At 44.0% G+C, this 27,900-nt stretch overlaps 1 protein-coding gene across 1 annotated transcript in view; it reads left to right on the top strand.

The window, feature by feature from the left end:
* LOC311141817 (transmembrane protein 132C-like) overlaps positions 1-27,900 on the top strand; it is a gene marked incomplete at its 5' end in the record, with an annotated part of 246,561 nt that overhangs the window by 29,509 nt on the left and 189,152 nt on the right. The window contains one exon of the mRNA XM_084177293.1: positions 14,175-15,063. Within this exon, the coding sequence (XP_084033419.1) occupies positions 14,175-15,063 (889 nt within the window). The remainder of the gene's footprint in view (positions 1-14,174; positions 15,064-27,900) is intronic.

Here is a 27,900-nt window from a genome sequence, read left to right as displayed (position 1 = left end):
AGGTCTGTAAAAACCTACGAAATTTTGATTTTTGGGTGGGTTGCACTTTAATTCAAGTGTGCACCAGCCAGAGTTTCTGTAGCGCGCATGTGATTGCAGAGTTTGCAAAACAATGGCCAATGGATTGATGCAAATAATCAGGATATCATTCTGCCAGGTAGGCATAGGCTACTTTGTAGTTAACATTTAATTGAGAAGGTTTTTGGGAAAGCCTTTCCATCTCTATGGTTATCATTAGCATCATCGCTAATGGCTACATTACATTTACATTACATTACATTTACGTCATTTAGCAGACGCTCTTATCCAGAGCGACTTACAGTTAGTGAATACCCCGTGGAAATCAAACCCACAACCCTGGCGTTGCAAACGCCATGCTCTATCAACTGAGCTACATCCCTGCCGGCCATTCCCTCCCCTACCCTGGATGACGCTGGGCCAATTGTGCGCCGCCCATGAGTCTCCTGGTCGCGGCCGGCTGCGACAGAGCCTGGATTCGAACCAGGATCTCTAGTGGCACAGCTAGCACTGCGATGCAGTGCCTTAGACCACTGCGCCACTCAGGAGACCTCAGACACACACAGACAGGGGCATTCCTGTGCCGTTTCAGAAAGTTACAGGAAAATACAAATTATTTATTATTAATTATTATTATTTATTTTATTTTTTATTATTATTATTTATGCCATTTAGCAGACGCTTTTATCCAAAGCGACTTACAGTCATGTGTGCATACATTTTTTTTAACGTATGGGTGGTCCCGGGGATCGAACCCACTACCTTGGCGTTACAAGCGCCGTGCTCTACCAGCTGAGCTACAGAGGACCAAATCACTGATGCATTTTGTTCATGTCTTATGATTAACTTGGGCAAATTAAATAATTTTCTAATAAGTTCAATATATTTAGTGGATTTACTACTAAATTCAAAAAAAAAATGAATATTGTTGAATTTCGTTTTAATTTCTGGATTCTGTGATTCCGTCCGCACTTTCCGCAGTGCAGATTTTATAGGGCCCTAGAAAAATAAACAAGCAGAAATTAATATCATATTGTATCGTGTATTGATTCATCCCCTAGTGCCTTTGCCACTTTCTTACATTTCTTGGTGACTCAACAGCATAGATCATTCTCAAATTATGCTTGAAAGAAAAAAAATATGTATTATTGTTGACACTTGGGCACATATTCAATAGCCCTTATTAATTACATATGATGATAAATACGCTGTGGGTAATACATAGGGACGAGAGAGCTTTAAGTCATTCTTCATATTTAAGGAATGTCACATTCGGATTAAAGTCAGAGCTGTGGACTGTGGGAGTCAGAGGGGTAAGAGAGAGGTACACACCCAGGGAGGGGAAAAGAAGAGAGGAGGGGGAACTGTCAAAGTCAACCATTATAGCCTTATCCCAGGAAACATGACCCCATTGGCCCCATGTAGGTATTCGGTGGGCAAGGTGGGCACGGGCTAGCCCACACCAAGCCCACACCAAACCCACACCAGCACAGCACGGGCTAGCCCACAGGAATCCCACACCAGCCCAACATGGGCTAACCTACACCAGCCCAACACGGTCTAGCCCACACATAGCCGCAGGAAGTAGGGGTGCTGAAGGTGCTGCAGCCCCCCCCCCCAAAAAAAAAAGTCCTGTATTTGTGGACCGATTTAACCGTCTGCAGCGCGGGCATAAAAAAACAAACATATGATAGTAACAACTTGGTTGTCTTTCTGATACAATGTATCAAGTTCCCTAAATACATTTAAGGCTTGATAATTATACAATTTATGCATGTAATTAAATTCTAATGAATAAATGATAAATACATAAATTCCTATTAAATAGAAAAAGTGCATCGGCCCAATGTGGGCAGCCTACATGGAGCCAATATTCTTGCCCACATTGGGCACACATTGTGCCAATGTGGGCATGTTTGCTGGAAAAAGATAGGCTTATTTCAGGCTGTCTTCACTAGATATGGGCTGCCCACACTAGTCCACACTGGGCAAATGCTTTGTGGGCCAACTTGGAGCCGATGAGCAAAGAAGCATTGGCTCAATGTTGGCAGCCTACATGGGGCCAGTATTTTAGCCTGCATTGGGCCACCATCATGCCAATGTGGACATGTTTGCTGGGTATTCTTATTCCTTACATATAGCTCCTCCCCTCTATTTGTTTCCGTCAGATCCTTATGCTCCTTTTACTGACTTTTCTCTGTATGTTTATATCTTGTGGAGTTTTCCTTCTGTGCTGTTAAACTTTTGTATCCCACTCTCTCACACCCCGGTCCTATTTTAGGCCTTTATTTGGTGTACTAATCATACTAGTCTTTCCCTGTCTCTTGTTGACCTGTGCAAGGAGCAGAAAGGCAGGCAGCCAGCCAGCCCCTCCCTTTTACTGGAGGAGGCTGGGTAAATTACTGGCTACTGGAGTGGTCCTCCAGTGACCACCCATATCATTAGACAAGGCAATGGGCAGCAGGAACATTGTCTCCATCCAGGGTGTCCTCTCCAGTAGCCAGTAATTTACCCAGCCTCCTCCATGTGTGAAGGCTGCTGCCCTGCCTGCTCTGTCAGTCCTGCTTCAGCTCTACAAACACCGTCTGGTCTGGTCTGGAGCCTGTGTGATAGCATGGCTGAGCATGTGTGTATGAGGTGTATAAGGAGTGCTGCTTGGTTAGTCAGGAGCTCTGACTGCTTGGTTCGGCCTGGGATCTACATGCACACTCTTGTTGGGAGCCTGTCTGCTTGCCTGTCTGTCTGTCCTGACGGCTCAAACATTGTGTAGCTCTCCCCAGGCTAGCTCATCTCGATGTGGCTAGCTCATCTCGAAAGAGAAGAAATGCCTCAAACGGGTTTGGAGTGGTCTCGCTCAAATAAAAACATGCAAACTCACCATCATTTGCATGCTTTTGCTTTTTATGTTCGCTCCCTTAGAACGCTGTACTATGATAATGCTTATTTGATGATTAGTCCATCTCTTGCTAATAGAGAGCAATAGTAATGCCATATTTTTGTAGGCACTAATGGAGGCTAACTCTGCAATGGCTTGTTGTTCAAAGCCTATGGGGAAATTAATGTTTTTAGTTTTTTTGGATAAACGCCGAAAATAAGGTCTATGGTAAACACAGGTTTAGGAGAACTTATACGTTTTGCTAGGTAACATAACTTTTTGTGAATTCTGAAGCATTTATATATTCAAATCAAGTAAAAAGCTCAAACTACACCTCCGATCGCATGCCTTTGACATCTAGCTAACAGGCTTAGCTTTGAGATGGACCCAAAGTCTCCGCTGGACAACATAGTTCGGGAACCGATAAAATGAGCACCTTTCCACTGAAGAGATACGGTTGCAGCCTGGAGCAAAGCAATATACCATCCTTGCATTTTCGTTCAAGCTGGTAAGCAGAAAGCGAACTAGCTTTTTGGTGGACTGTAGCGTAGACTAGTTTGCGTGTGTCACGCCCTGGCTCTGGGGACTCTCGTATGTTGAGCCAGGGTGTTAGGTTCTAGTTTTGTGTTTCTATGTTGGCCAGGGTGGCTCCCAATCAGAGACGGCTGTTGCTCGTTGTCTCTGATTGGGAGCCATACTTAGGTAGCTGTAAGGCATTCGTTTGGTGTGGTTTCTTGTTCCTTTTGATTTGTGTTTGTATCGAAGGACTTCACGTTTCGTTTGTTGTTTTGTTCGCTGTGGTGTACAAGAAAATAAATATGTACGCATCTCACGCTGCGCCTTGGCCCGCTCCTTTTCAAGACGATCGTGACAATGTGCTCCAATGGGAAACAGACGACACCCACTGGAAATTGCATTTTCACAGAAATCAATAGCTGACTACATCAAAACAATGTTCCAAAAACCATGGCTATATCTTCAGACAGAAGAAACCACCACGACTGGGTCAAGCAGCGTGATGAGGAGAAAGGTTGGAATTGGGAGCAGTGGAGAGAGAATTGGACGAGAACCATGGAGGCCTGGTCCACGGGGGAGAGACAAGCCCAGAAATTTTTTAGGGGGGGGCTCACGCCGTGGACGACGGGGCAGCAGGAGTACGGGATAGAGTGGTTCAGAGGGTTGGCAGAGGAGGCCGCCAGGTTACGGGAGTTACTGGACACCAGGGGGAAGGAGTATGTAGAGGCACGGCGAGAGGTACTGGGGTGTGTTGCCAGTCCGGTCCGGCCCGTTCCTGATCCCCGCGTAGGGCCAGTGGCGTTTGTTCCCAGTACGGTTCGGCCTGTTCCTGCCTCTCGCACCGAGCCTGTGGTGCGCGTCGCCAGCCCGGTCCGGCCTGTTCCTGTCCCTCGCGCCAAGCCTGTGGTGCGCGTCGCCAGCCCAGTTCGGCCTGTTCCTGCTCCCCGCACCAAGCCTATGGTGCGCTTCGTCAGCCCGGTTCGGCCTGTTCCTGCTCCCCGCACCAAGCCTATGGTGCGCGTCGCCAGCCCAGTCCGGCCTGTTCCTGCTCCCCGCACCAAGCCAGTGGTGCGCTTCGTCAGCCCGGTTCGGCCCGTCCCTGCTCCCCGCACCAAGCCAATGGTGCGCGTCGTCAGCCCGGTCCGGCCTGTTCCTGCGCCCCGCACCAAGCAAGTGGTGCGCTTCATCAGCCCGGTTCGGCCCGTCCCTGCTCCCCGCACCAAGTCAATGGTGCGCGTCGTCAGCCCGGTCCGGCCTGTTCCTGCTCCCCGCACCAAGCAAGTGGTGCGCTTCATCAGCCCGTTTCGGCCCGTCCCTGCTCCCCGCACCAAGCCAATGGTGCGCGTCGTCAGCCCGGTCCGGCCCGTCCCTGCTCCCCGCACCAAGCCTGTGGTGCGCGTCGTCAGTCCGGCACAGCCTGTGCCTGTTCCACCGGTGCCTGGTCCGGCACCGGTCAGCTGCTCCACTCCGGAGCTAGAGCATTCCGCTCCACCAGTGTTCAGTCCAGCTCCGGCCAGCAGGGCCAGACCGGATCAGGGGCGCTTTGGGGGGTTAGAGAGGGAGTGGGAGTCATGCCCGGAGCCGGATCCACCGCCGAGGCGGAGTGCCCACCCGGTCCCTCCCCTGTTGTGTTTGGTTGGCGCGGCCGGAGTCCGCGCCTTTGGGGGGGGGGGGTACTGTCACGCCCTGGCTCTGGGGACTCTCGTATGTTGAGCCAGGGTGTTAGGTTCTAGTTTTGTGTTTCTATGTTGGCCAGGGTGGCTCCCAATCAGAGACGGCTGTTGCTCGTTGTCTCTGATTGGGAGCCATACTTAGGTAGCTGTAAGGCATTCGTTTGGTGTGGTTTCTTGTTCCTTTTGATTTGTGTTTGTATCGAAGGACTTCACGTTTCGTTTGTTGTTTTGTTCGCTGTGGTGTACAAGAAAATAAATATGTACGCATCTCACGCTGCGCCTTGGCCCGCTCCTTTTCAAGACGATCGTGACAGCGTGGTCAGCGTAGTGACGTGAAATGTTCCTAATTCATTTCCCCCATAGGAATGCCCAACAAACCAGAGGTAGAAAATGCTAACTAATTTCCATTGTTTAGGACTACAAGCTGGCAAACTCTATAACACTGACATGAAAATATGTTTGTCAAAATACACATGAAACTGCCACACATTCACTGATAAGTGCCTGAATGTGTTGCCTACAATTAAGAAAATGAACCTATTTAACTATGAATCAGCATAATGCTGTCTTAGTTCAGAATAAAAGTAAGACAATGATCTTGTTTAATTATATATTATATTAAAAGTAAGACAATGCTCCTATTTAATTATATATGATAGGAATCACAGAGAGTATGATGAAATAGTCATATTCTAACTTGGAAATATTCTGTTGAATTATCATTTCTGTTTTTTAAGTCTCAGCATTATACACAATGTGAGTCAGCCTACTTTGTGAGTCTGAGGCTGTGTGGAGGTAATGCATACAGGACAGTCAAGGCTGATTTGCTACTGCAGGCAGGTTGGTGACTCAGAGGAGAGACACTGCAGTGACACTGACTGCATGCATGCTGGCTGGCCTCCCTGGCACCTGTCTGTCTGGACATTATGAACACTTAGTTCCATCTTCACTGCAGGTGAAGTGGGCCAAAAGCATTTCCCCAAAATCATCAAACCATTTTATGCCCTATTGCACAACATTGAATTACTGAAAGGGTTGAATTCAGGACAATTTTTTTTATTGCTTTGCCACATTTTCTGCAGTATTACTTTAGTGCCTTGTTGCAAACAGGATGCATATTTTGGAATATTTGTATTCTGTACAAGCTTCTTCTTTTCACTCTGTCAATTAGGTTAGTATTGTGGAGTAACTACAATGTTGTTGATCCATCCTCAGTTTTCTCCTATCACAGCCATTGGCCTCATAGTGAAAACCCTGAGCGGTTGAGTTAGGAAGGGTACCTGTATCGACTGATGGACCTTACAGATAATTGAATGTGTGGGGTACAGAGATGAGGGAGTCATTCAAAAAGCATGATAAATACTATTATTGCACACAGAGTGAATCCATGCAACTTATTATTTGACTTGGTAAGCACAGTTTTACTCCTGAACTTATTTAGGCTTGCCATAAAAAAGAGTTTGAATATTTATTGACTCAAGACATTTCAGCTTTTCATTTGTAATTAATTTGTGAACATTTCTGAAAACATAAGTCCACTTTGAAATTATGGGGTATTGTGTGTAGGACAGTGACATAACAATCTAAATGTAATCAATTTTACATTCTGGCTGTAACACAACAACATGTGGGAAAAGTCAATGGGTGAGAATACTTTCTATGGCACTGTATGTATATGTTTATACATACACTACATGACCAAAAGTATGTGGACACCTGCTTGTTGAACATCTCATTCCAAAATCATGGGCATTAATATGGAGTTGGTCCCACCTTTGGTGCTATAAAAGCCTACACTCTTCTGGGAAGGCTTTCCACTAGATGTTGGAACATTGCTGCGGGGACTTGCTTCCACTCAGCCACAAGAGCATTAGTGAGGTCAGGCACTGATGTTGGGCAATTAGGCCTGGCTCGCAGTCGGCGTTCCAATTCATCCCAAAGGTGTTCGATGGGGTTGAGGTCAGGGCATTGTGCAGGCCAGTCAAGTTCTTCCACACCGATGTTGACAAACCATTTCTGTATGGACCTCGCTTTGTGCACGGGGGCATTCTCATGCTGAAACAGGAAAGGGCCTTCCCCAAACTGTTGCCACAAAGTTGGAAGCACAGAATCGTCTAGAATGTCATTGTATGCTGTAGAGTTAAGATTTCCCTTCACTGGAACTAAGGGGCCTAGCCCGAAACATGAAAAACAGCCCCAGACCATTATTCCTCCTTTCCCAAACTGTACAGTTGGCACTATACATTGGGGCAGGTAGCGTTCTCCAGATGGTGAAGCATTTCCAATGCTTCAGAATCCAATGGCGGCGAGCTTTACACCACTCCAGCCGACGCTAGGCATTGCACATGGTGATCTTAGGCTTGTATGCGGCTGCTCGGCCATGGAAACCCATTTCATGAAGCTCCCGACGAACAGTTATTGTGCTGACGTTGCTTCCAGAGGCAGTTTGGAACTCGGTAGTGAGTGTTGCAACTGAGGACAGACGATGTTTACGCTCTACACGCTTCAGCACTCAGCTGTCCTGTTCTGTGAACTTGTGTTGCCTACCACCGTTGTTGCTCCTAGACGTTTCCACTTCACAATAACAGAGCTTACAGTTGGACGGGGCAGCTCTAGCAGGACATAAATTTGATGAACTGACTTGTTGGAAAGGTGGCATCCTATGACGGTGCCTCGTTGAAAGTCACTGAACTCTTCAGTAAGGCCATTCTACTGCCAATGTTTGTCTATGGAGATTGCATGGCTGTGTGCTCGATTTTATACACCTGTCAGCAACGGGTGTGGCTGAAGTAGTCAAATCTACTAATTTGGGCCTCCTGAGTGGCGCAGTGGTCTAAGGCACTGCATCGCAGTGCTAGCTGTGCCACTAGAGATCCTGGTTCGAGTCCAGGCTCTGTCGCAGCCGGCCGCGACCGGTAGACCCATGGGGAGGGTTTGGCCGGCAGGGATGTTCTTGTCCCATCGCGCACTAGCAACTCCTGTGGCGGGCCGGGCCCAGTGCGCGCTGACTCGGTCACCAGGTGTACAGTGTTTCCTTCGGCACATTGGTGCGGCTGGCTTCCGGGTTAAGCGGGCACTGCGTCAAGAAGCAGTGCGGCTCGGTTGGGTCGTGTTTCGGAGGACACACGACTCTCGACCTTCGCCTCTCCCGTGTCCGTACGGGAGTTGCAGCGATGGGACAAGACTGTAACTACCAATTGGATACCATGAAAAAGGGGGTAAAATACCAAAAAAGAATCTACTAATTTGAAGGGATGTCCACATGTCCACATACTTTTGTATAGTGTATGCAAAGGGTGGCTACTATTTTGATTTGTTTAACACTTTTTTGGTTACTACATGATTCCATATGTGTTATTTCATAGTTTTGATGTCTTCACTATAATTCAAAAACGTAAAGAATTTTAAAAATAAAGAAAAACCCTTGAATGAGTAGGTGTGTCCAAACTTTTGACTAGTAGTGTATAGTGTATACACTAGTGTATACACTGAGTGTACAAAACATTAAAAACACATACCTAATATTGCCCTCAGAACAGCCTCAATTCATCGGGGCATGGACTCTATAAGTTGTTGAAAGCGTTCCATAGGGATTTTGGCCCATGTTGACTCCAATGCTTCCCACAGTTGTGTCAAGTTGGTTGGATGTTCTTTGGGTAGTGGACCATTCTTGATACACACAGGAAACTGTTGAGCGTGAAAAACCCAGCAGCGTTGCAGTTCTTGACACACTCAAACTGGTGCAACTGGCACCTACTACCATACCCAGTTTAAATATTTTGTCTTGCTCATTCACCCTCTGAATGGTACACATACACAATCCATGTCTCAATTGTCTCAAGGCTTAAAAATCCTTCTTTAACTTGGCTCCTCCCCTTCATCTACACTGATTGAAGTGGATTTAACAAGTAACATCAAAAAGGGCCCATAACTTTCACCTTGATTCACCTAGTCAGTCTATCTCATGGAAAGAGCAGGTGTTCCTAACGTTTTGTACACTCAGTGTATATTATTTATTTCAATTCCGAGCACTGGCTTGCTGACTCTTGATTACTATGGATTTGGGTTTAGAGTTTTCCCATCTCTCTTTATTTCCTTTTCACTCTTGATATTTGTTTTTTTTAAGGTTGCAAATTCGGAGCCAATTCCAGAGACTGATTCCATCATAGATTTGTATACTGATACCCAGCATCTGGGAAATGGGATCTCACAGTTGTCTGAGGGTGTAAGCATATTGTACACTACAATATGCTGCAGTTACTCTACCATGTAGTCACATAACGACCTACTCAAAGGTTGGTGGCTTCAAGCTGCTTTTATTAAGATACAAATGAAAAAAGCATTTTTGTAAAAGGTTTAAGAATTATTTTCTGATGTAAAAACCCATTCAGTGCTTTGTGTATTTGTTGTAAACATAAAATTCCAACCTCCTTGATTGCTTGGATCAATTAATCTATCTCCAGCATATTATTTTAAAATGAGCATAGATTGGCTTTGTATTTCTACAAAGCTGCCTCACAAAGATTGCAGAGAGGAACGTAGCTATCTGCTTTTGAATACACATGTCAAGTTCATAACTATTCTTTATTGGTAGATTTAATGTGCACACACAGGGTTTCCATTTGTTTGCTTGTGCTTTGAATGGAATTCAATAATCTGCAATGAATTATACATTCTGGGGAGTTTTAATTTATAACATCCCTTTTTTTCTTCCTTTAAACTTTTGTCCTCTCAGTTTAGAAATCGTACTACTAAATTCGGTCACAAACAGATTAAAATTATGTTGATTAATGTGCTCCCTCTGAGGGATCTTGGCCATCCTTTTAATTGTAATAAGCACATGGTTAATTAATTTCTTATTTATTTTGTATCAAATGTTCACAATTGGCTAGAATGGGCCTCTCAGAAATTAAAACAAGGCAACAGTAAACATGTCATCCCCCACCAATGATGCAGCACCCCCCTTAGGCCAATCAGTGCAATTTTGTAAATGACGGATCATTCACCCAAGTTTCATCAAAATCGGGCCAGTGGTGTCTGAGATATCGTATGTGACTAACGTACATACAGTTGATTACTATAGCGCCCCCCTTGGGCCATTTTGTAAATGCCGGATCTCTATGGCAAGACATATCATTCACCTAAGTTTCATCAAAATTGGGCCAGTGGAGTCTGAGATATCGTGTGGGTTAGCTACTCGTGTCCCTGAGCATGTTTGCCAAATTTCATCACTCTGAGTCAAACAGATCAATATATGTAAACATGTGCCGTTATAGTGCCACCGTGTGGTCAATATGAATTTTCTTGCATATGTTGAGTCTTGACAGTGTTTGCAACATGTGTACCAAATTGTGTTACAATAGAAACGTCCTTGACTGATTTATATGCATTTACGTGCCAGACCACGCCCACGTGAATGTTTATTGTCAATATGTTGTTTTAGGTACTAGTCTGGAAAATATTTTGTCCATAGATGCCACATATTACGTTTCGTGCAGATCGGTCATTCAGTGCTAGAAGTGTATATAAAAAGCTGCGTAAAATACATCATGGTGGACCTTATGGGTCCCTGAGGCAAATGTGTTCCTTGTGAGGAGAGGGAACTATTTACCGAATTTCATGACTTTAGGTCAAAACGGGGTGAGGGGCGTGACCTTTCAAAGTTCGCATTTTCAATCTCTTGTTATTGCGCCACCACCTGGCCAATCAGTGTCATTTTTAAATGCCGGATCACTATGGCAAGACGCATCATTCACCCAAGTGCTGTCTGAGATATGGCATGTGACTAACGCATCATTCACCCAAGTGCTGCCTTAGATATCACGTGTGACTAACGTACGAACGTACTAACAGACTGAGCCAGATCCACAAAATCAGTCAACCTTGCAATAATATATTAAGTCTAGAAAAAAAGAAAGAAGGGAAGCGCTGCTAAGGTACACAATAGTAGATTCTTGTAGACAGAAGGTGCTCTTTGGTAAAAGGGGTGAATTGGTCATCAAAAGAAAAGGAGGACCAAGGTACTCTTCAGATAATTAATTAAAACGTCTTTATTTGTATGGCATGTTCAATGGAAACAAAGTTTTTTTTAAACTCAGACACGTTTCGGCTGCATGGCCTTCGTCAGGGAGTACAAACCGAAACGCGTCTGAGTTTTTAAACTTTGTTTCCATTGAACATGCCATACAAATAAAGGCATTTTAATTAATTACATGAAGAGTACCTTGGTCCTCATTTCTTTTTGATGAATATATTAAGTCTATAAAGGTTTTCCTTTCAGCACACACTGCATAGCTAATCTTGGTGGCAACGCTTAACATTGACAGGTAATTCTTCTCCTGAAAATGTCTCAGACTTTTGTTGACTCCATAGATGCCAAAATGTTGCCCATGCAGTGTATGGTATCTGTCATTCACTGTCAATACAGCATGACTAACGGTTAGAAAATTGCCATTTGACAGCTGGTAACAAGGGAATAAATCTGACTGACTTTAAAACAGCCTGATTGACTAAGAAGACAAGAGCGATCCCATTCGTAGATGTGTAGATGTGCACTTTGCAGTGTTCTATGAGTAGCATTAGCCTATGTATGTGAGGCACATAGGGGCATTTCATTCCTTCTCAAGTGTGTTATGTCATCTGCAAAGCACAGACAATAAATATCATTATAGTAGAGACATGAGAGAAATGCTGAGGCCTCTGGAGCGAGTGCTTTGTCTTATAATGCTTGTTGGATTGAGACAGCTCCTGAGATGTGAGTAGAAACATTGCCACCATGGGACCGCAGAGGAGGAGACTTTGTTCCTGATTGTTCTATCTTGTATTGCTCTTGCTGGACTATCAAGCTTTTCATTTGTTAGTGTCGTCGTACCATCTGCAACAATGCTTCATGTGTACAAACAACACTTCTCGAGTTTGTTCAGAAAATAACAAATTACACTGCGGTATAGTATTGTCCAATGGTGTCTGTCTTCTGTTATAAAAGCCCCATATGGGTGCTGGTGTTTACTTTGAAGCAGCTAAGTGATATTTAAGTGGAGCTGTTAGTGATACTCCTCTATGGGGTTATGTTTAAGTGGAGCTGTTAGTGATACTCCTCTATGGGGTTATGTTTAAGTGGAGCTGTTAGTGATACTCCTCTATGGGGTGATGTTTAAGTGGAGCTGTTAGTGATACTCCTCTATGGGGTGATGTTTAAGTGGAGCTGTTAGTGATACTCCTCTATGGGGTGATGTTTAAGTGGAGCTGTTAGTGATACTCCTCTATGGGGTGATGTTTAAGTGGAGCTGTTAGTGATACTCCTCTATGGGGTGATGTTTAAGTGGAGCTGTTAGTGATACTCCTCTATGGGGTGATTGGGCTCAGCAGAGAGAGAGAGAGTCCCTAAATTAAACAGTGTTGTGTTGCCCTTCAGATGCGGAGGCAGGCAGGCTGCATCCCTCACGGCCTTCATGCTGCCTTCATGGGACAGACAGGGCCGAGGTCAAGTGGGCGCCATGAATCACAAATCCCTGGCTGATTTGTAAATTGTCGGGACATTGATTTACAAGGCTGGGGCTAAGGAATTAAATCCTCTCCCAGCAAACGTGGAAGATGGAAGTGTGCTGTGCAGGCAGGCAGGTGTGGGGGGGGGGGGGGGGGGGGGGGGGGGGGAAGCGTAGTAATCACACAGCAGATTGCTCTTAAAAGGAAGGTCATAGCCCACTTTGGGTGATTAAAACCTTTTTACCAGTGTAGTGTTTTCTCTCTCATCACACAGGCCACCATGGAGTGGGACCTGTTAACAATGGCTCACCAGAAACAACTCATGATTACTCCACATTACATACATAAACTCCACTGATTACATTCATTCATACTGTATGTTCATGTACATCTTGCTTATTTAAAGGTGCAATATTCAGAAATAGCTCTGCCATTTCCTGGTTGCAAAAATTATAATAGTTTGCCTAATTTCAGTTTATGTGACAAAACAAGCAATGTATAGTGTAGAGAATCATTGTACCGTCTAAACCGCTGTGAAACATATTTTCAATAACCAACAATATTGCATTTTCAGCTGTTTGAAGCTGCTGTACAAAACTGAAAGTAAAAGATGCAAAAACTAAATTTAAGAACGGGAAGCATAGAAATAGCGCACATTGAACAGATGCTTGTTAGACTTGCGTTCAATGAGAATGACAGATTTACAACTCATATTTCTATGTGAATTTGATCAGGTCACCCAAAAAAAGTACATATTGCAGCTTTAACACATTGTGAATTGTAGCCCTACATAAAGTCATCTTTCATATGAGTTGCAATATGATAATGATACCTGAGCTTTTCATGAACGTTATAAGTATTTCATGTTTACTTGTTCTTGTTTTATCACAATCTGTGTTGATAATCTTATCATCATACTGTTGGTGTAGTCTCTGTTGGTGCCTCTTCTCTCTGTCGGCACCTCTATGGCTTTGTGCAGTACTCTTTGTACTTTCTCACACTAGAATATTGCATATTTCCCTTCCATCTGGAGACTGAGCTGAGCTCAGCTGAAAGATTGATTTACCAGAGGTTCAATATAATTGGATCTCATTCCGCTTTCAGAGCAGAATTTTTTTTATGTTAGGTGCAGACAAAATGAAGGGAGCGGGGGCAGGGGCAGCAAAGTATGAAAAAGCTACTAGTGCTAAGTAGAGTATCATTGACCAAAACTTGGTTATTCCAGATGTGTTTTTTTTTTTTTACAATATGAGAAAATATATGGATAGTAATGTAATGTGCAATGGTCCTGACTCCTGGAGTTAGTTTCCTTCATTTTAAGAATATCAAAACATTACAATAACCGTACACCATGAAATTACATCTACAATATAATGAAATGTATTGTAAAGTAGGCCTGACAGCAGCTTACATTAGTCAGTGTCTTCTCTGCTGTCTGTGTGTAGTTCTATCAGGTCTGTCTGGTAAGCGCCAGTCCAAATGGCTGTCACTCAGTATGGCCATTCTAGTTTTACCGGAGGGAAGCTTTAGAGGAAATGTACAGGATGTACAACAAGTGAGCACTGCCTGAGCTTATCCTGACTCAGCTCTTATTTTCTGTCTTGTAGTAGCAGACTGTCGAGTCTTGGAGGGATTGCAGAGATTTTCATCCATCCCCACCTACTTGCCTGTCAACTACCAGGTGGTCAACGCAGAGTCTGCCTTCTTCCTGAAGGAGGCCAACCAGGAGTTTATGAGGAACTCCAGCCTGCTGTCGCGGACGGAGCCCTTCTTCATCTACCAGGCCCGCAGCATGCCCTCAGTAAACGCCAGCTATGGCCCCCTCTCTGTGGAGCAGCCTGTCCCCCCAGAGCTCATCCAGAACCCTGGAGCCTTCGTGGCGTCCTCCATGTTCACCTTCAACTGGAAGGTGCAGACCTTCATCATCCAGGACAGGATCTACCTTGCCAAGCCCAGGGTCCAGGTGCTGTTCTACGTGGCCGGCAGGGACTGGGACGACTACAGCGCCATCGACAAGCTGCCCTGCGTACGAATGTTTGCCTTCCACGAGACCCAGGAGGTGCGTGGCACCTGCCAGCTGAAGGGGGAGCTGGGGCTGTGTGTGGCTGAGCTGGAGCCCCTGGCCGGCTGGTTCAGCCCCCCCAGCGTAGTGCCTGGGCGTCAGAGGACTATAGAGCTGGCCGAGGGGACCACGGTGGAGCTCTACTACATGTTACAGTCAACAGAGGCAGGGGAGTGCCACTCGGAGGAGGCCCAGAAAGGCATCTCCATCCGCTCGGATCAAGAGGGGCTGTTTGGCTCATCCACCTCCACCCCCATGAGGAGGATCGGCAGTGTGCGTCTGTACCAGATCCCTGCCGCTCCTTTCCTGACTGAACACAGGCTGGATAGTAACTTCCTGGTCATGGTGCCAGCCATGCCCATGAGGCAGAGGGACACTGTCTCCGCCTTCATCACTGCCTCAGCCTTCTCTCCTGTGGAAATGTTCACCCTAAGGTAAGACAATACATAAGCATGTTCTGATATTAAAGGTTAATAATTAGACCTGTGCATATCTTCATACAAAGTGTCTCTGCAATGCTGTATTACAGAGTGAAGAAATTGAGAAATTAACAACTCTGTAGTACACCCTAGTTGTAATTCATTTAGCAAGGAGTGTAGGGCAAGTGTAATGTTTGGCAGTTTGGCTGTTAGTCCTGATTTAATTGTTAAGTTATCTCAGTTTTTTTGCGGTCTCCAAAATTAAAGTTACTTCACTCAGTTTAGCCAAGTTTATGTAACTCAGTGAAAACAGGGAGTGGAGCATCTTTATCTCAGAGAAATTGTCAGACTCATTGAAGCTGTAAATTGTAATTAGAATGTACAGATGAGATTAAGTGATTTAGATAATTAACACACAATGCAAATGAGGATGTCATTAATTAAAATGCATTTCCATTAGCGTAATGACTGCAAGCCTGATCTTAATCACGCTGGTTGGGAACATTTATAAACCATAAGAGATGCCGTGACTAGGGGTCAAGCCAATTTTTCAACCTGTGTAAATGAAAACAAGCCAACTGGCTGATTGGATTGTTTTCTGCATAGGTGAGTGGATATGCTGAGGCTAGTTTAAGTTAGTTACACTATACTTTTCTCATCTTGAACCATGGAAATAGATGTTGTCATAAATGTCCTATATATGCCATTGTTCTCAGAGTCTAGATTTGATGTTGAATATATCTTTCAGCAATCTCTGACTTTCACAAAATTATAATCTAAACGAAAACTAGAACGTAACATTTAATCGCCAGATATTTATTCTGGTGAGATGAGGTAATGGCAAGTTTGTAAATAATCCTCGTTTTTTATCCCATGAATAAAAAACTGGCCACAGAGACTTAGCCTGTGGTGTTTTTATTTGGCAGTGGTGTACTTTGTGATTACCAGCCTCTACTGGCCAGCTGAGAGATGCAGATATGGAGAGGCCTTTGGTTTCAGGCCTTTGTGTGTTACTAGGTGATAAGAGTGTCCTCGTGTGTACATTTGTTAGGATGCCAAATCACCAGGACAAGAAAATATCTCTTTATACACAACATTATTAGCTTTTCTGTACTCAGTCCCTCCACCTCAACCATCACTGATTGCCTTGTGTCTTACAAAGGATGTACCAATAAACTTTTGTCAAACATCTATGATGACATTCTATTAGACGTTTTATTATATATATAGTATAATTAGAATACATATTATAATGTATATGTTCATGCCAACATCCATCTTTCTTCCTATTGTCACTTACCAATGCAGTAGAATCTAATTTGTAAGTCGCTCTGGATAAGAGCGTCTGCTAAATGACTTAAATGTAAATGTAAAGAAATACATGTTATGTATCCCGAATGATAAGAACATGATTAACACCTAGGGGTCTATTTTAACAAACATAAAGCAATGGTAAATCTAAGCGTTGGCTGTAGCGCTATAGGTTCAGGGGTGTGTCAGAAGAATTTTTACTATTTTCACTCACCTTCAACTTGTTAACCTCTACGGGATCGGTGTCCCGTATACGGGACGGTTGAGCTAACGTGCGAGAATGTGATTAGCATGACTGTTGTAAGTAACAGCAAACATGTCTCATGTGGTCCTCTGTAGCTCAGCTGGTAGAGCACGGCGCTTGTAACGCCAAGGAAGTGGGTTCGATCCCCGGGACCACCCATACACAAAAAAAATGTATGCACGCATGACTGTAAGTCGCTTTGGATAAAAGCGTCTGCTAAATGGCATATTATTATTATTATGGCCAGAAAGCTTACATTCTTGTGAATCTAACTACAGTGTCCAATTTACAGTAGCTATTACAGTGAAAAAATACCATGCTATTGTTTGAGGAGAGTGCACAACAACAAAAAACTTATCATGGCACCTGGTTTGATACATTCACCTCTGAAGGTAAATAATGTACTTACTATCAGTAATCTTCCTCTGATTTGTCATCCTAAGGGTCCCAGAGATAAAATGTAGCATAGTTTTGTTTGATAAAATCCATTTTTATATTCAAATGTAGGAACTGGTTCTACAGTTTGAACCTCTGCTGTCTCTGGCTCCACACCCACCCCGCCCGGCCATCTAGTTGTGTGAAAGTTAGTGTATAAGCTAACGATCCATCATGTATGAAATTCCTGGGAGTGTTTAAACTTACATTTGGTATTACCATATCATTTTTGTATGTTCTCTGTAGTTATTTACTTGAAAATGTATCAATTGACCAATTCGGCACATTTGGGCAGACTTGACACAAAATAGTCCAGTATTGCAATACTTCACTGGATCAATCTGAAACTTTGCACACACACTGCTGCCAAAATCTACATTGCGCCTAAACTGCAATATTATATTGTGGCCTTTCTCTTGCATTTCTAAGATGATGGAACATTTTTTGTTTATATTATATTTTACCAGATCTAATGTGTTATATTCTCTTACATTAATTTCACATTTCCACAAACTTCAAAGTGTTTCCTTTCAAATGGTATCAAGAATATATATATCCTTGCTTCAGGTCCTGAGCTACAGGCAGTTAGATTTGGGTATGTCATTTTAGGCGAAGATTTTAAAAAAGGGTCCAATCCTTAAGAGGTTAAAAACTGTAATATCTTATGTTTCACCGAGTCATGGCTGAACGACGACATTAATAACATACAGCTGGCGGGTTATACATTGTATCGGCAGAATATAACAGCAGCCTCTGGTAAGACAAGGGGTGGCGGTCTATGTATATTTGTAAACAACAGCTGGTGAAGAAATATCTAAGGAAGTCTCAGTGTTTTGCTCGCCTGAGGTAGAGTATATCATGATATGCTGTAGACCACACTATCTACCAAGAGAGTTTTCATCTATATTCTTCATAGCTGTCTATTTACCACCACAAACCGATGCTGGCACTAAGACCACACTCAATGAGCTGTATACGGCCATAAGCAAACAGTTAAACGCTCATCGAGAGGCGTTGCTCTTAGTGGCCGGGGACTTTAATGCAGGGAAACTTAAATCTGTTTTACCTCATTTCTACCAGCATGTTAAATGTGCAACCAGAGGGGAAAAAACTCTAGACCACCTTTACTCCACCCACAGAGACACGTACAAAGCTCTCCTTCGCCCTCCATTTGGCAAATCTGACCATAATTATATCCTCCTGATTCCTGCTTACAAGCAAAAACTAAAGCAGGAAGCACCAGTGACTCTGTCAATAAAAAAGTGGTCAGATGAAGCAGATGCTAAGCTACAGGACTGTTTTGCGAGCACAGACTGGAATATGTTCCGGGATTCTTCAATGGCATTGAGGAGTACAACACATCAGTCACTGGCTTCATCAATAAGTGCATCGATGACGTCGTTCCCACAGTGACTGTACATACATACGCCAACCAGAAGACATGGATTACAGGCAACATCCGCACTGAGATAATGGGTAGAGCTGCTGCTTTCAAGGAGTGGGACTCTAATCCGGAAGTTTATAAGAAATCCTGCTATGCCCTCCGATGAACCATCAAACAGGCAAAGCGTCAATACAGGACTAAGATCGAATCGTACCACACCGGCTCCGAAGCTCGTCGGATGTGGCAGGGCTTGCAAACTGACACGAGCCTACCAGACGAGCTACATTACTTCTATGCTCGCTTTGAGGCAAGTAACACTGAAACATGCATGAGAGCATCAGCTGTTCCGGACGACTGTGTGATCACGCTCTCCGTAGCCGATGTGAGTAAAACCTTTAAACAGGTCAACATTCACAATGCTGCAGGGCCAGACGGATTACCAGGACGTGTACTCCAAGCATGCGCTGACCAACTGGCAAGTGTCTTCACTGACATTTTCAACCTCTCCTTATCTGAGTCTGAAATACCAACATGTTTCAAGCAGACCACCATAGTCCCTGTGCCCAAGAACACTAAGGTAACCTGCCTAAATGACTACCGACCCGTAGCACTCACGTCTGTAGCCATGAAGAGCTATGAAAGGCTGGTCATTGCTCACATCAACACCATTATCCCAGAAACCCTAGACCCACTCCAATTTGCATACCACCCCAACAGATCCACAGATGATGCAATCTCTATTGCGCTCCACACTGCCCTTTCAAACCTGGACAAAAGGAACACCTACACGAGAATGCTATTCATTGACTACAGCTCAGCGTTCAACACCATAGTGCCCTCAAAGCTCATCCCTAAGCTAAGGACCCTGGGACTAAACACCTCCCTCTGCAACTGGATCCTGGACTTCCTGACGGGCCGCCCCCAGGTGGTAAGGGTAGGTAACAATATATCCGCCACGCTGATCCTCAACACGGAGGCCCCTCAGGGGTGTGTGCTCAGTCCCCTCATGTACTCCCTGTTCACTCATGACTGCATGGCCAGGCACGACTCCAACACCATCATTAAGTTTGCCGATGACACAACAGTGGTAGGCCTGATCACCGACAACGACGAGACAGCCTATAGGGAGGAGTTCAGAGACATGGCCGTGTGGTGCCAGGAGAACAACCTCTCCCTCAACGTGATCAAGACAAAGGAGATGATTGTGGGCTACAGGAAAAAGAAGAGGACCGAGCACGCCCCCATTCTCATCGACGGGGCTGTATTGGAGCAGGTTGAGAGCTTCAAGTTCCTTGGTGTTCACATCACAATCAAACTAACATGGTCCAAGCACACCAAGATAGTCGTGAAGAGGGCACCACAACACTTATTCCCCCTCAGGAGACTGAAAAGATTTGGCATGGGTCCTCAGGTCCTCAAAAAGTTATACAGCTGCACCATCGAGAGCATCCTGACTGGTTGCATGACTGCCTGGTATGGCAACTGCTCAGCCTCTGACTGCAAGGCACTACAGAGGGTAGTGCGTACGTCCCAGTACATCACTGGGGCCAAGCTTCCTGCCATCCAGGACCTCTATACCAGGCGGTGTCAGAGGAAGGCCCTAAAGATTGTCGAAGACTCCAGCCACCCTAGTCATAGACTGTTCTCTCTGCTACCGCACGGCAAGCAATACCGGAGCGCCAAGTCTAGGTCCAAGAGGCTTCTAAACAGCTATAACCCCAAGCCATGAGACTCATGAACATCTAATCAAATGGCTACCCCTCTTTTACGCTGCTGCTACTCTCTGTTTATTACTATGCATAGTCACTTTAATAACTCTACCTACAGTGCCTTGCAAAAGTGTTCATCCCCCTTGGTGTTTTCCTATTTTGTTGCATTACAACCTGTAATTTAAATTGATTTTTATTTGAATTTCATATAATGGACATACACAAAATAGTCCAAATTGGTGAAGTGAAATGAAAAAAATAACTTGTTTCAAATAATTCAAGAAAATAAATAACTGAAAAGTGGTGCGTGCATATGTATTCACCCCCTTTGCTATGAAGCTCCTAAATAAGATCTGGTGCAACCAATTACCTTCAGAAGTCACATAATTAGTTAAATAAAGTCCACCTGTGTGCAATCTAAGTGTCACATGATCTCAGTATATAGACACCTATTCCGAAAGGCCCCAGAGTCTGCAACACCACTAAGCAAGGGGAACCACCAAGCAAGCGGCACCATGAAGACCAAGAAGCTCTCCAAACAGATCAGGGACAAAGTTGTAGCTCAGTTGGTAGAGCATGGCGCTTGCAACACCAGGGTTGTGGGTTCGTTTCCCACGGGGGGCCAGTATGAAAATGTATGCACTCACTAACTGTAAGTTGCTGTGGATAAGAGCGTCTGCTAGATGACTAAAATGTAAATGTAAAGTACAGATCAGTGTTGGGTTATAAAAATATATCAGAAACTTTGAACATCCCATGGAGCACCATTTAATCCATTATAAAAAAATTGAAAGAATATGGCACCACAACAAACCTACCGAGAGAGGGCCGCCCACCAAAACTCATGGACCAGGCAAGGAGGAAATTAATCAGAGGCAACAAAGAGACCAAAGATAACCCTGAAGGAGCTGCAAAGCTCCACAGCGGAGATTGGAGTATCTGTCCATAGGACCACTTTAAGCTGTACACTCCACAGAGCTGGGATTTACAGAAGAGTGGCCAGAAGAAAGCCATTGCTTAAAGAAAAAAATAAGCAAACACGTTTGGTGTTCGCCAAAAGCCATGTGGGAGACTCCCCAAACATATGGAAGAAGGTACTCTGGTCAGATGAGACTAAAATTTAGCTTTTTGGCCATCAAGGAAAACGCTATGTCTGGCGCAAACCCAACACCTCTCATCACCCCGAGAACACCATCCCCACAGTGAAGCATGGTGGTGGCAGCATCATGCTGTGGAATGTTTTTCATCGGCAGGGACCGGGAAACTGGTCAGAATTGAAGGAATGATGGATGGCGCTAAATACAGGGAATATCTTGAGGGAAACCTGTTTCAGTCTTCCAGAGATTTGATACTGGGACGGAGGTTCACCTTCCAGCAGGACAATGACCCTAAGCATACTGCTAAAGCAATACTTGAGTGGTTTAAGGGGAAACATTTAAAAGTATTGGAATGGCCTAGTCAAAGCCCAGACCTCAATTCAATTGAGAATCTGCGGTATGACTTAAAGATTGCTGTACACCATCGTAACCCATCCAACTTGAAGGAGCTGGAGCAGTTGTGCCTTGAAGAATGGGCAAAAATCGCAGTGGCTAGATGTGCAAAGACATACCCCAAGAGACTTGCAGCTGTAATTGCTGCAAAAGGTGGCTCTACAAAGTAATGACTTTGGGGGGGGTGAATAGTTATGCACGCTCAAGTTCTGTTTTTTGTCTTATTTCTTGTTTGTTTCACCCCCAAAAATATTTTGCATCTTCAAAGTGGTAGGCATGTTGTGTAAATCAAATGATACAACCCCCTCCAAATTCCATTTTAATTCCAGGTTGTAAGGCAACAAAATAGGAAAAATGCCAAGGGGGGTGAATACTTTCGCAAGTCACTGTACATGTACATATTACCTCAATTACCTCAACTAACCGGTGCCCCCGCACATTGACTCGGTACCGGTACCCCCTGTATATTGCCTCGCTATTGTTATTTTACTGCTGCTCTTTAATTACTTGTTACTTTTATATATATATATTTTTTTTAGGTATTCTTTCTTAAAACTGAAATGTTGGTTAAGGGCTTGTAAGTAAGCATTTCACGGTAAGGTCTACACCTGTTGTATTCAGCACGTGACAAATAAAATTTGATTTGATATACCTTTGATAATATTTCCCATAATGTTATTATCCTACCTCCTCTTTCTCTCTCTATTGTTGCTTCATTCCCGAGTACTTCCTGTTTGAGCTTCTGCTTGTAAACAGGAAGCAGGAGTATGGAGTCATGATCTATTTTGCCGAATGGGGGAAGAGGGAGGGCCTTGTATCCTTGCTTGTGAGTAGAGTCACAGTGGTCTTTATCTCACCTAGTGGCGAAGTAGACGTGTGGATGGAAGTTGGGCATCACGTGTCTTCAAATCGCCGGCAACAAGGGAAGCAGCCTCCGGGTGCAAGTTTTCCTGCTTGTTTATAGCTCGTACAGTTCGTTAAGTGGCAGCTTGTTATTTATCTTGTCTTGAGGTAGAATGTATACAACAGTCACAATAGCAGCTGAAAACTCTCTTGGGAGGTAGAAGGGTCGGCATTTGACCATCAGGTATTCCAAGACGGGTGAACAATGGGTTGAGACTTCCACTGCGCTCGAGTCGGCTCAGTGAATGTGTGTGTGTGTGTGTGTGTGTGTGTGTGTGTGTGTGTGTGTGTGTGTACGCGGGACCGGGTGCACACTCTGAATGCCAATAGCATGAACTACTTAGGGAGAATAAATTTGCCTCATCTTTAAAAGGCAATGCATCAGTAAGCACATTATCATTATGTGTGCTGATGGACAGTGAACAAGGAACTAATGTGTGCAGTGATGGCCTGACAAAGAAATCAGCAGGTGCAGGATACTATGACTCAGAGAATGCTCAGAGGAGGCGAATGGCGGGGGGTGGAGGAAGGGACTCGCAGAGATGTCAGGTCTTTACTAAAGCTTCAGGCTGAGTGTGTTTGAATGCTGGCAGGTGAGTGGGCTGGTGAGTGGTCTGTGGTAGTTCGTGGTGAACTGCGGCTGACTTGTCAAGTGAGTTAATTAGCTTTCTTAAGTTTTTCCTGGACAGGTTTTACTTCTGATTATACAACAGCATGACCCATAATGCCTCAGTAACATTGCTCTACAGTTGTATTGGTTGTAGTCCCTCTCTTTCAATTCCTATCACAGAAAGGCATATCCTCAGCTTTTGCTCTAAACCTCTACTCTGCTCCAGGCATTTAGATGGAGTTTATTCTTGGTCCCTTTTATTTAAGACTCGTATCAGGCCCAAAGTAACCTAGTCCTGCACACTAAAATCCTGTCCACTACATCCACATGTGTATCCTGCACCCTGTGGTGGTGGTGGTGCAGCTCAACTATCTTCCTCATCCAGATCAGAGATCCAAAGGGAATGTTCTCTCAATTCTCGCCCCTCTAATATATGACTGGTCGACAGCAGTGTACTCAGACTGAGTATCAGTATGGCCAACCAAGGCCAGGGTATAGGAAGTAGTGATGGGGGGGGGGGATAATCAATACAGTTATATACCTCAATATTATTTTGGAGGATATCATATTGATTTGTAAAAAATGTAATACTGTGAAACTTCAGTTAAATGCAGAGTCTCATAGCCGACTGTTCCTTTTAATAGCCGGGCAACGGCACACATTTCAGCAAATAAACACAGTTTTCAAATAAACGGCAGTTCTAAATGAATTTTTTTCGAGGTTAACATTAACTGTTTATGAGGCTTAATGTTTTATTTGTTACATTCAGTAATTCAGTAATGACTTGAAAGAATGATGGCAATCATCAGTTTTTATCGGCAGTAAGAAACTGCTAGCCATTGGCTGCTAACAGCTGAGAACTCCTAGCTACAGTGGGGAAAAAAAGTATTTAGTCAGCCACCAATTGTGCAAGTTCTCCCACTTAAAAAGATGAGAGAGGCCTGTCATTTTCATCATAGGTACACGTCAACTATGACAGACAAATTGAGAAAAAAAATTCCAGAAAATCACATTGTAGGATTTTTCATGAATTTATTTGCAAATTATGGTGGAAAATAAGTATTTGGTCACCTACAAACAAGCAAGATTTCTGGCTCTCACAGACCTGTAACTTCTTATTTAAGAGGCTCCTCTGTCCTCCACTCGTTACCTGCATTAATGGCACCTGTTTGAACTTGTTATCAGTATAAAAGACACCTGTCCACAACCTCAAACAGTCACACTCCAAACTCCACTATGGCCAAGACCAAAGAGCTGTCAAAGGACACCAGAAACAAAATTGTAGACCTGCACCAGGCTGGGAAGACTGAATCTGCAATAGGTAAGCAGCTTGGTTTGAAGAAATCAACTGTGAGAGCAATTATTAGGAAATGGAAGACAAACAAGACCACTGATAATCTCCCTCGATCTGGGGCTCCACGCAAGATCTCACCCCGTAGGGTCAAAATGATCACAAGAACGGTGAGCAAAAATCCCAGAACCACACAGGGGGACCTAGTGAATGACCTGCAGAGAGCTGGGACCAAAGTAACAAAGCCTACCATCAGTAACACACTACGCCGCCAGGGACTCAAATCCTGCAGTGCCAGACGTGTCCCCCTGCTTAAGCCAGTACATGTCCAGGCCCGTCTGAAGTTTGCTAGAGTGCATTTGGATGATCCAGAAGAGGATTGGGAGAATGTCATATGGTCAGATGAAACCAAACTATAACTTTTTGGTAAAAACTCAACTCGTCGTGTTTGGAGGACAAAGAATGCTGAGTTGCATCCAAAGAACACCATACCTACTGTGAAGCATGGGAGTGGAAACATCATGCTTTGGGGCTGTTTTTCTGCAAAGGGACCAGGACGACTGATCCGTGTAAAGGAAAGAATGAATGGGGCCATATATCGTGAGATTTTGAGTGAAAACCTCCTTCCATCAGCAAGGGCATTGAAGATGAAACGTGGCTGGGTCTTTCAGCATGACAATGATCCCAAACACACCGCCCGGGCAATGAAGGAGTGGCTTCGTAAGAAGCATTTCAAGGTCCTGGAGTGGCCTAGCCAGTCTCCAGATCTCAACCCCATAGAAAATCTTTGGCGGGAGTTGAAAGTCCGTGTTGCCCAGCGACATCCCCAAAACATCACTGCTCTAGAGGAGATCTGCATGGAGGAATGGGCCAAAATACCAGCAACAGTGTGTGAAAACCTTGTGAAGACTTACAGAAATCGTTTGACCTGTGTCATTGCCAACAAGGGGTATATAACAAAGTATTGAGAAACTTTTGTTATTGACCAATTACTTATTTTCCACCATAATTTGCAAATAAATTCATTAAAAATCCTACAATGTGATTTTCTAGATTTTTTTTTCTCATTTTGTCTGTCATAGTTGACGTGTACCTATGATGAAAATGACAGGCCTCTCTCATCTTTTTAAGTGGGAGAACTTGCACAATTGGTGGCTGACTAAATACTTTTTTTCCCCACTGTAACTGGCAGGCACAAAAACAGTCAACAACTTCGGGAGTACAGACCCCTAGAAATCGGTTGAAAGTAAGAACTGCCAAAAATGCAAAGTCAAAGACAATAATAATGATTCTGTCAAGGAAACATATATTTTATATATATATATATATATATATATATATATATATATATACATACTAAGACAAAATAAATGGGACACAGTGTGTAAATAACACATTAGAGCAAAACATTTATACATTGATTGAAATGCTGGAAGTGAATGCTGGAATTATAAAATTAACTATGCAAATACTTTTTTTTTTTCTTTGCTAGGTAGCATTAGCTAGCGCTAGTCGGCTGTACCTGCGGCAACATTTTTCATCCTATAAATTGTTCTCCATCTTCTTTTTAAATAGTGAGCCAACATGTTTTCAACACTTTTATTTCCATGACTGATCAAAACTATTTTATTTCATGCTCTCTCTTGTCTCTTTGCATTAGACATTCAGTATATTCAGAAAGTGTTCAGAACCCTTGACTTTTTCCACATTTAGTTACGTTACAGCCTTATTCTAAAATTGATTAAATTGTTTTTTTCCCTCATCAATCTACACACAATACCCCATAATGACAAAGCAAAGACTTTGGTTTTTCTAAATGTTTGCAAATGTATGAATAAAAAACCCTGGAAATATCACTTTTACATAAGTATTCAGACCCTTTACTCATTACTTTGTTGAAGCACCTTTGGCAGCGATTACAGCCTCGAGTCTTCTTGGGTATGACTACAAACTTGGCCCATCTGTATTTAGGGAGTTTCTCCCATTCTTCTCTGCAGATCCTTTCAAGCTCTGTCAGGTTGGATGGGGAGCATCTCTGCACAGCTATTTTCAGGTCTCTCCAGAGATGTTCGATCGTGTTCAAATTCGGGCTCTCGCTGGGCCACTCAAGGACATTCAGACACTTGTCCCGAAGCCACTCCTGCGTTGTCTTGGCTGTGTGCTTAAGGTCGTTGTCCTGTTGGAAGGTGAACCTTCGCCCCAGTCTGAGGTCCTGAGTGCTCTGGAGCAGGTTTTCATCAAGGATCTCTCTGTGCTTTGCTCTGTTCATCCTTCCCTTGATCCTGACTAGTCTCCCGATCCCTGCCGCTGAAAAACATCCCCACAACATGATGCTGCCACCACCATGCTTCACCGTAGGGATGGTGCCTGGTTTCCTACAGAAGTGACGCTTGGCATTCAGGCCAAAGAGTCCAATCTTGGTTTCATCAGAACAGAGAATCTGGTCTGAGAGTCCTTTAGGTGCGTTTTGGCAAACTCCAAGCGGGCTATCATGTGCCTTTTACTGAGGAGTGGCTTCCGTCTGGTCACTCTACCATAAAGGCCTGATTGGTGGAATGCTGCAGAGATGGTTGTCCTTCTGGAAGGTTCCCCATCTCCACAGAGGAACTCTGGAGCTCTGTCAGAGTGACCATCGGGTTCTTGGTCACCTCCCTGACCAAGGCCCTTCTCTCCCGATTGCTCAGTTTGGCTGGGCGGCCAGATCTAGGAAGAGTCTTGGTGGTTCCAAACTTCTTCCATTTAAGAATGATGGAGGCCACTGTGTTCTTGGTGACCTTCAATGCTGCAGACATTTTTTGGTACCCGTCCCCAGGTCTGTGCCTCGACACAATCCTGTCTCGGAGCTCTACAGACAATTCCTTCGACCTCATGGCTTGGTTTTTGTTCTGACATGCACTGTCAACTGTGGGACCTTATAGAGAAGTTTCCAAAACCCAGTATAAATACATAATGAGCCTCCCACTATACTATATCAATAACTACAGTTGAAGTCGGAAGTTTACATACACCTTAGCCAAATACATTTAAACTCAGTTTTTCACAATTCCTGACATTTAATCCTAGTAAATATTCCCTGTCTTAGGTCAGTTAGGATCACCACTTTATTTAAAAAAGTTGAAATGTCAGCATAATAGTAGAGATAATGATTTATTTAAGCTTTTATTGATTTCATCACATTCCCAGTGGGTCAGAAGTTTACATACACTTAATTAGTATTTGGTAGCATTGCCTTTTAAATTGTTTAACTTGGGTCAAACGTTTCGGGTAGCCTTCCACAAGCTTCCCACAATAAGTTGGGTGAATTTTGGCCCATTCCTCCTGACAGAGCTGGTGTAACTGAGTCAGGTTTGTAGGCCTCCTTGCTCACACACACTTTTTCAGTTCTGCCCACATATTTTCTATAGGATTGAGGTCAGGGCTTTGTGATGGCCACTCCAATACCTTGACTTTGTTGTCCTTAAGCCATTTTATCACA

Source organism: Coregonus lavaretus (assembly GCF_964263955.1).
Source record: "Coregonus lavaretus genome assembly, chromosome: 14".
In the NCBI taxonomy this organism is placed as follows: domain Eukaryota; kingdom Metazoa; phylum Chordata; class Actinopteri; order Salmoniformes; family Salmonidae; genus Coregonus; species Coregonus lavaretus.
Note: the sequence above shows the minus strand (reverse complement) of the source record. Positions and strands in the feature narration are given on the sequence as shown.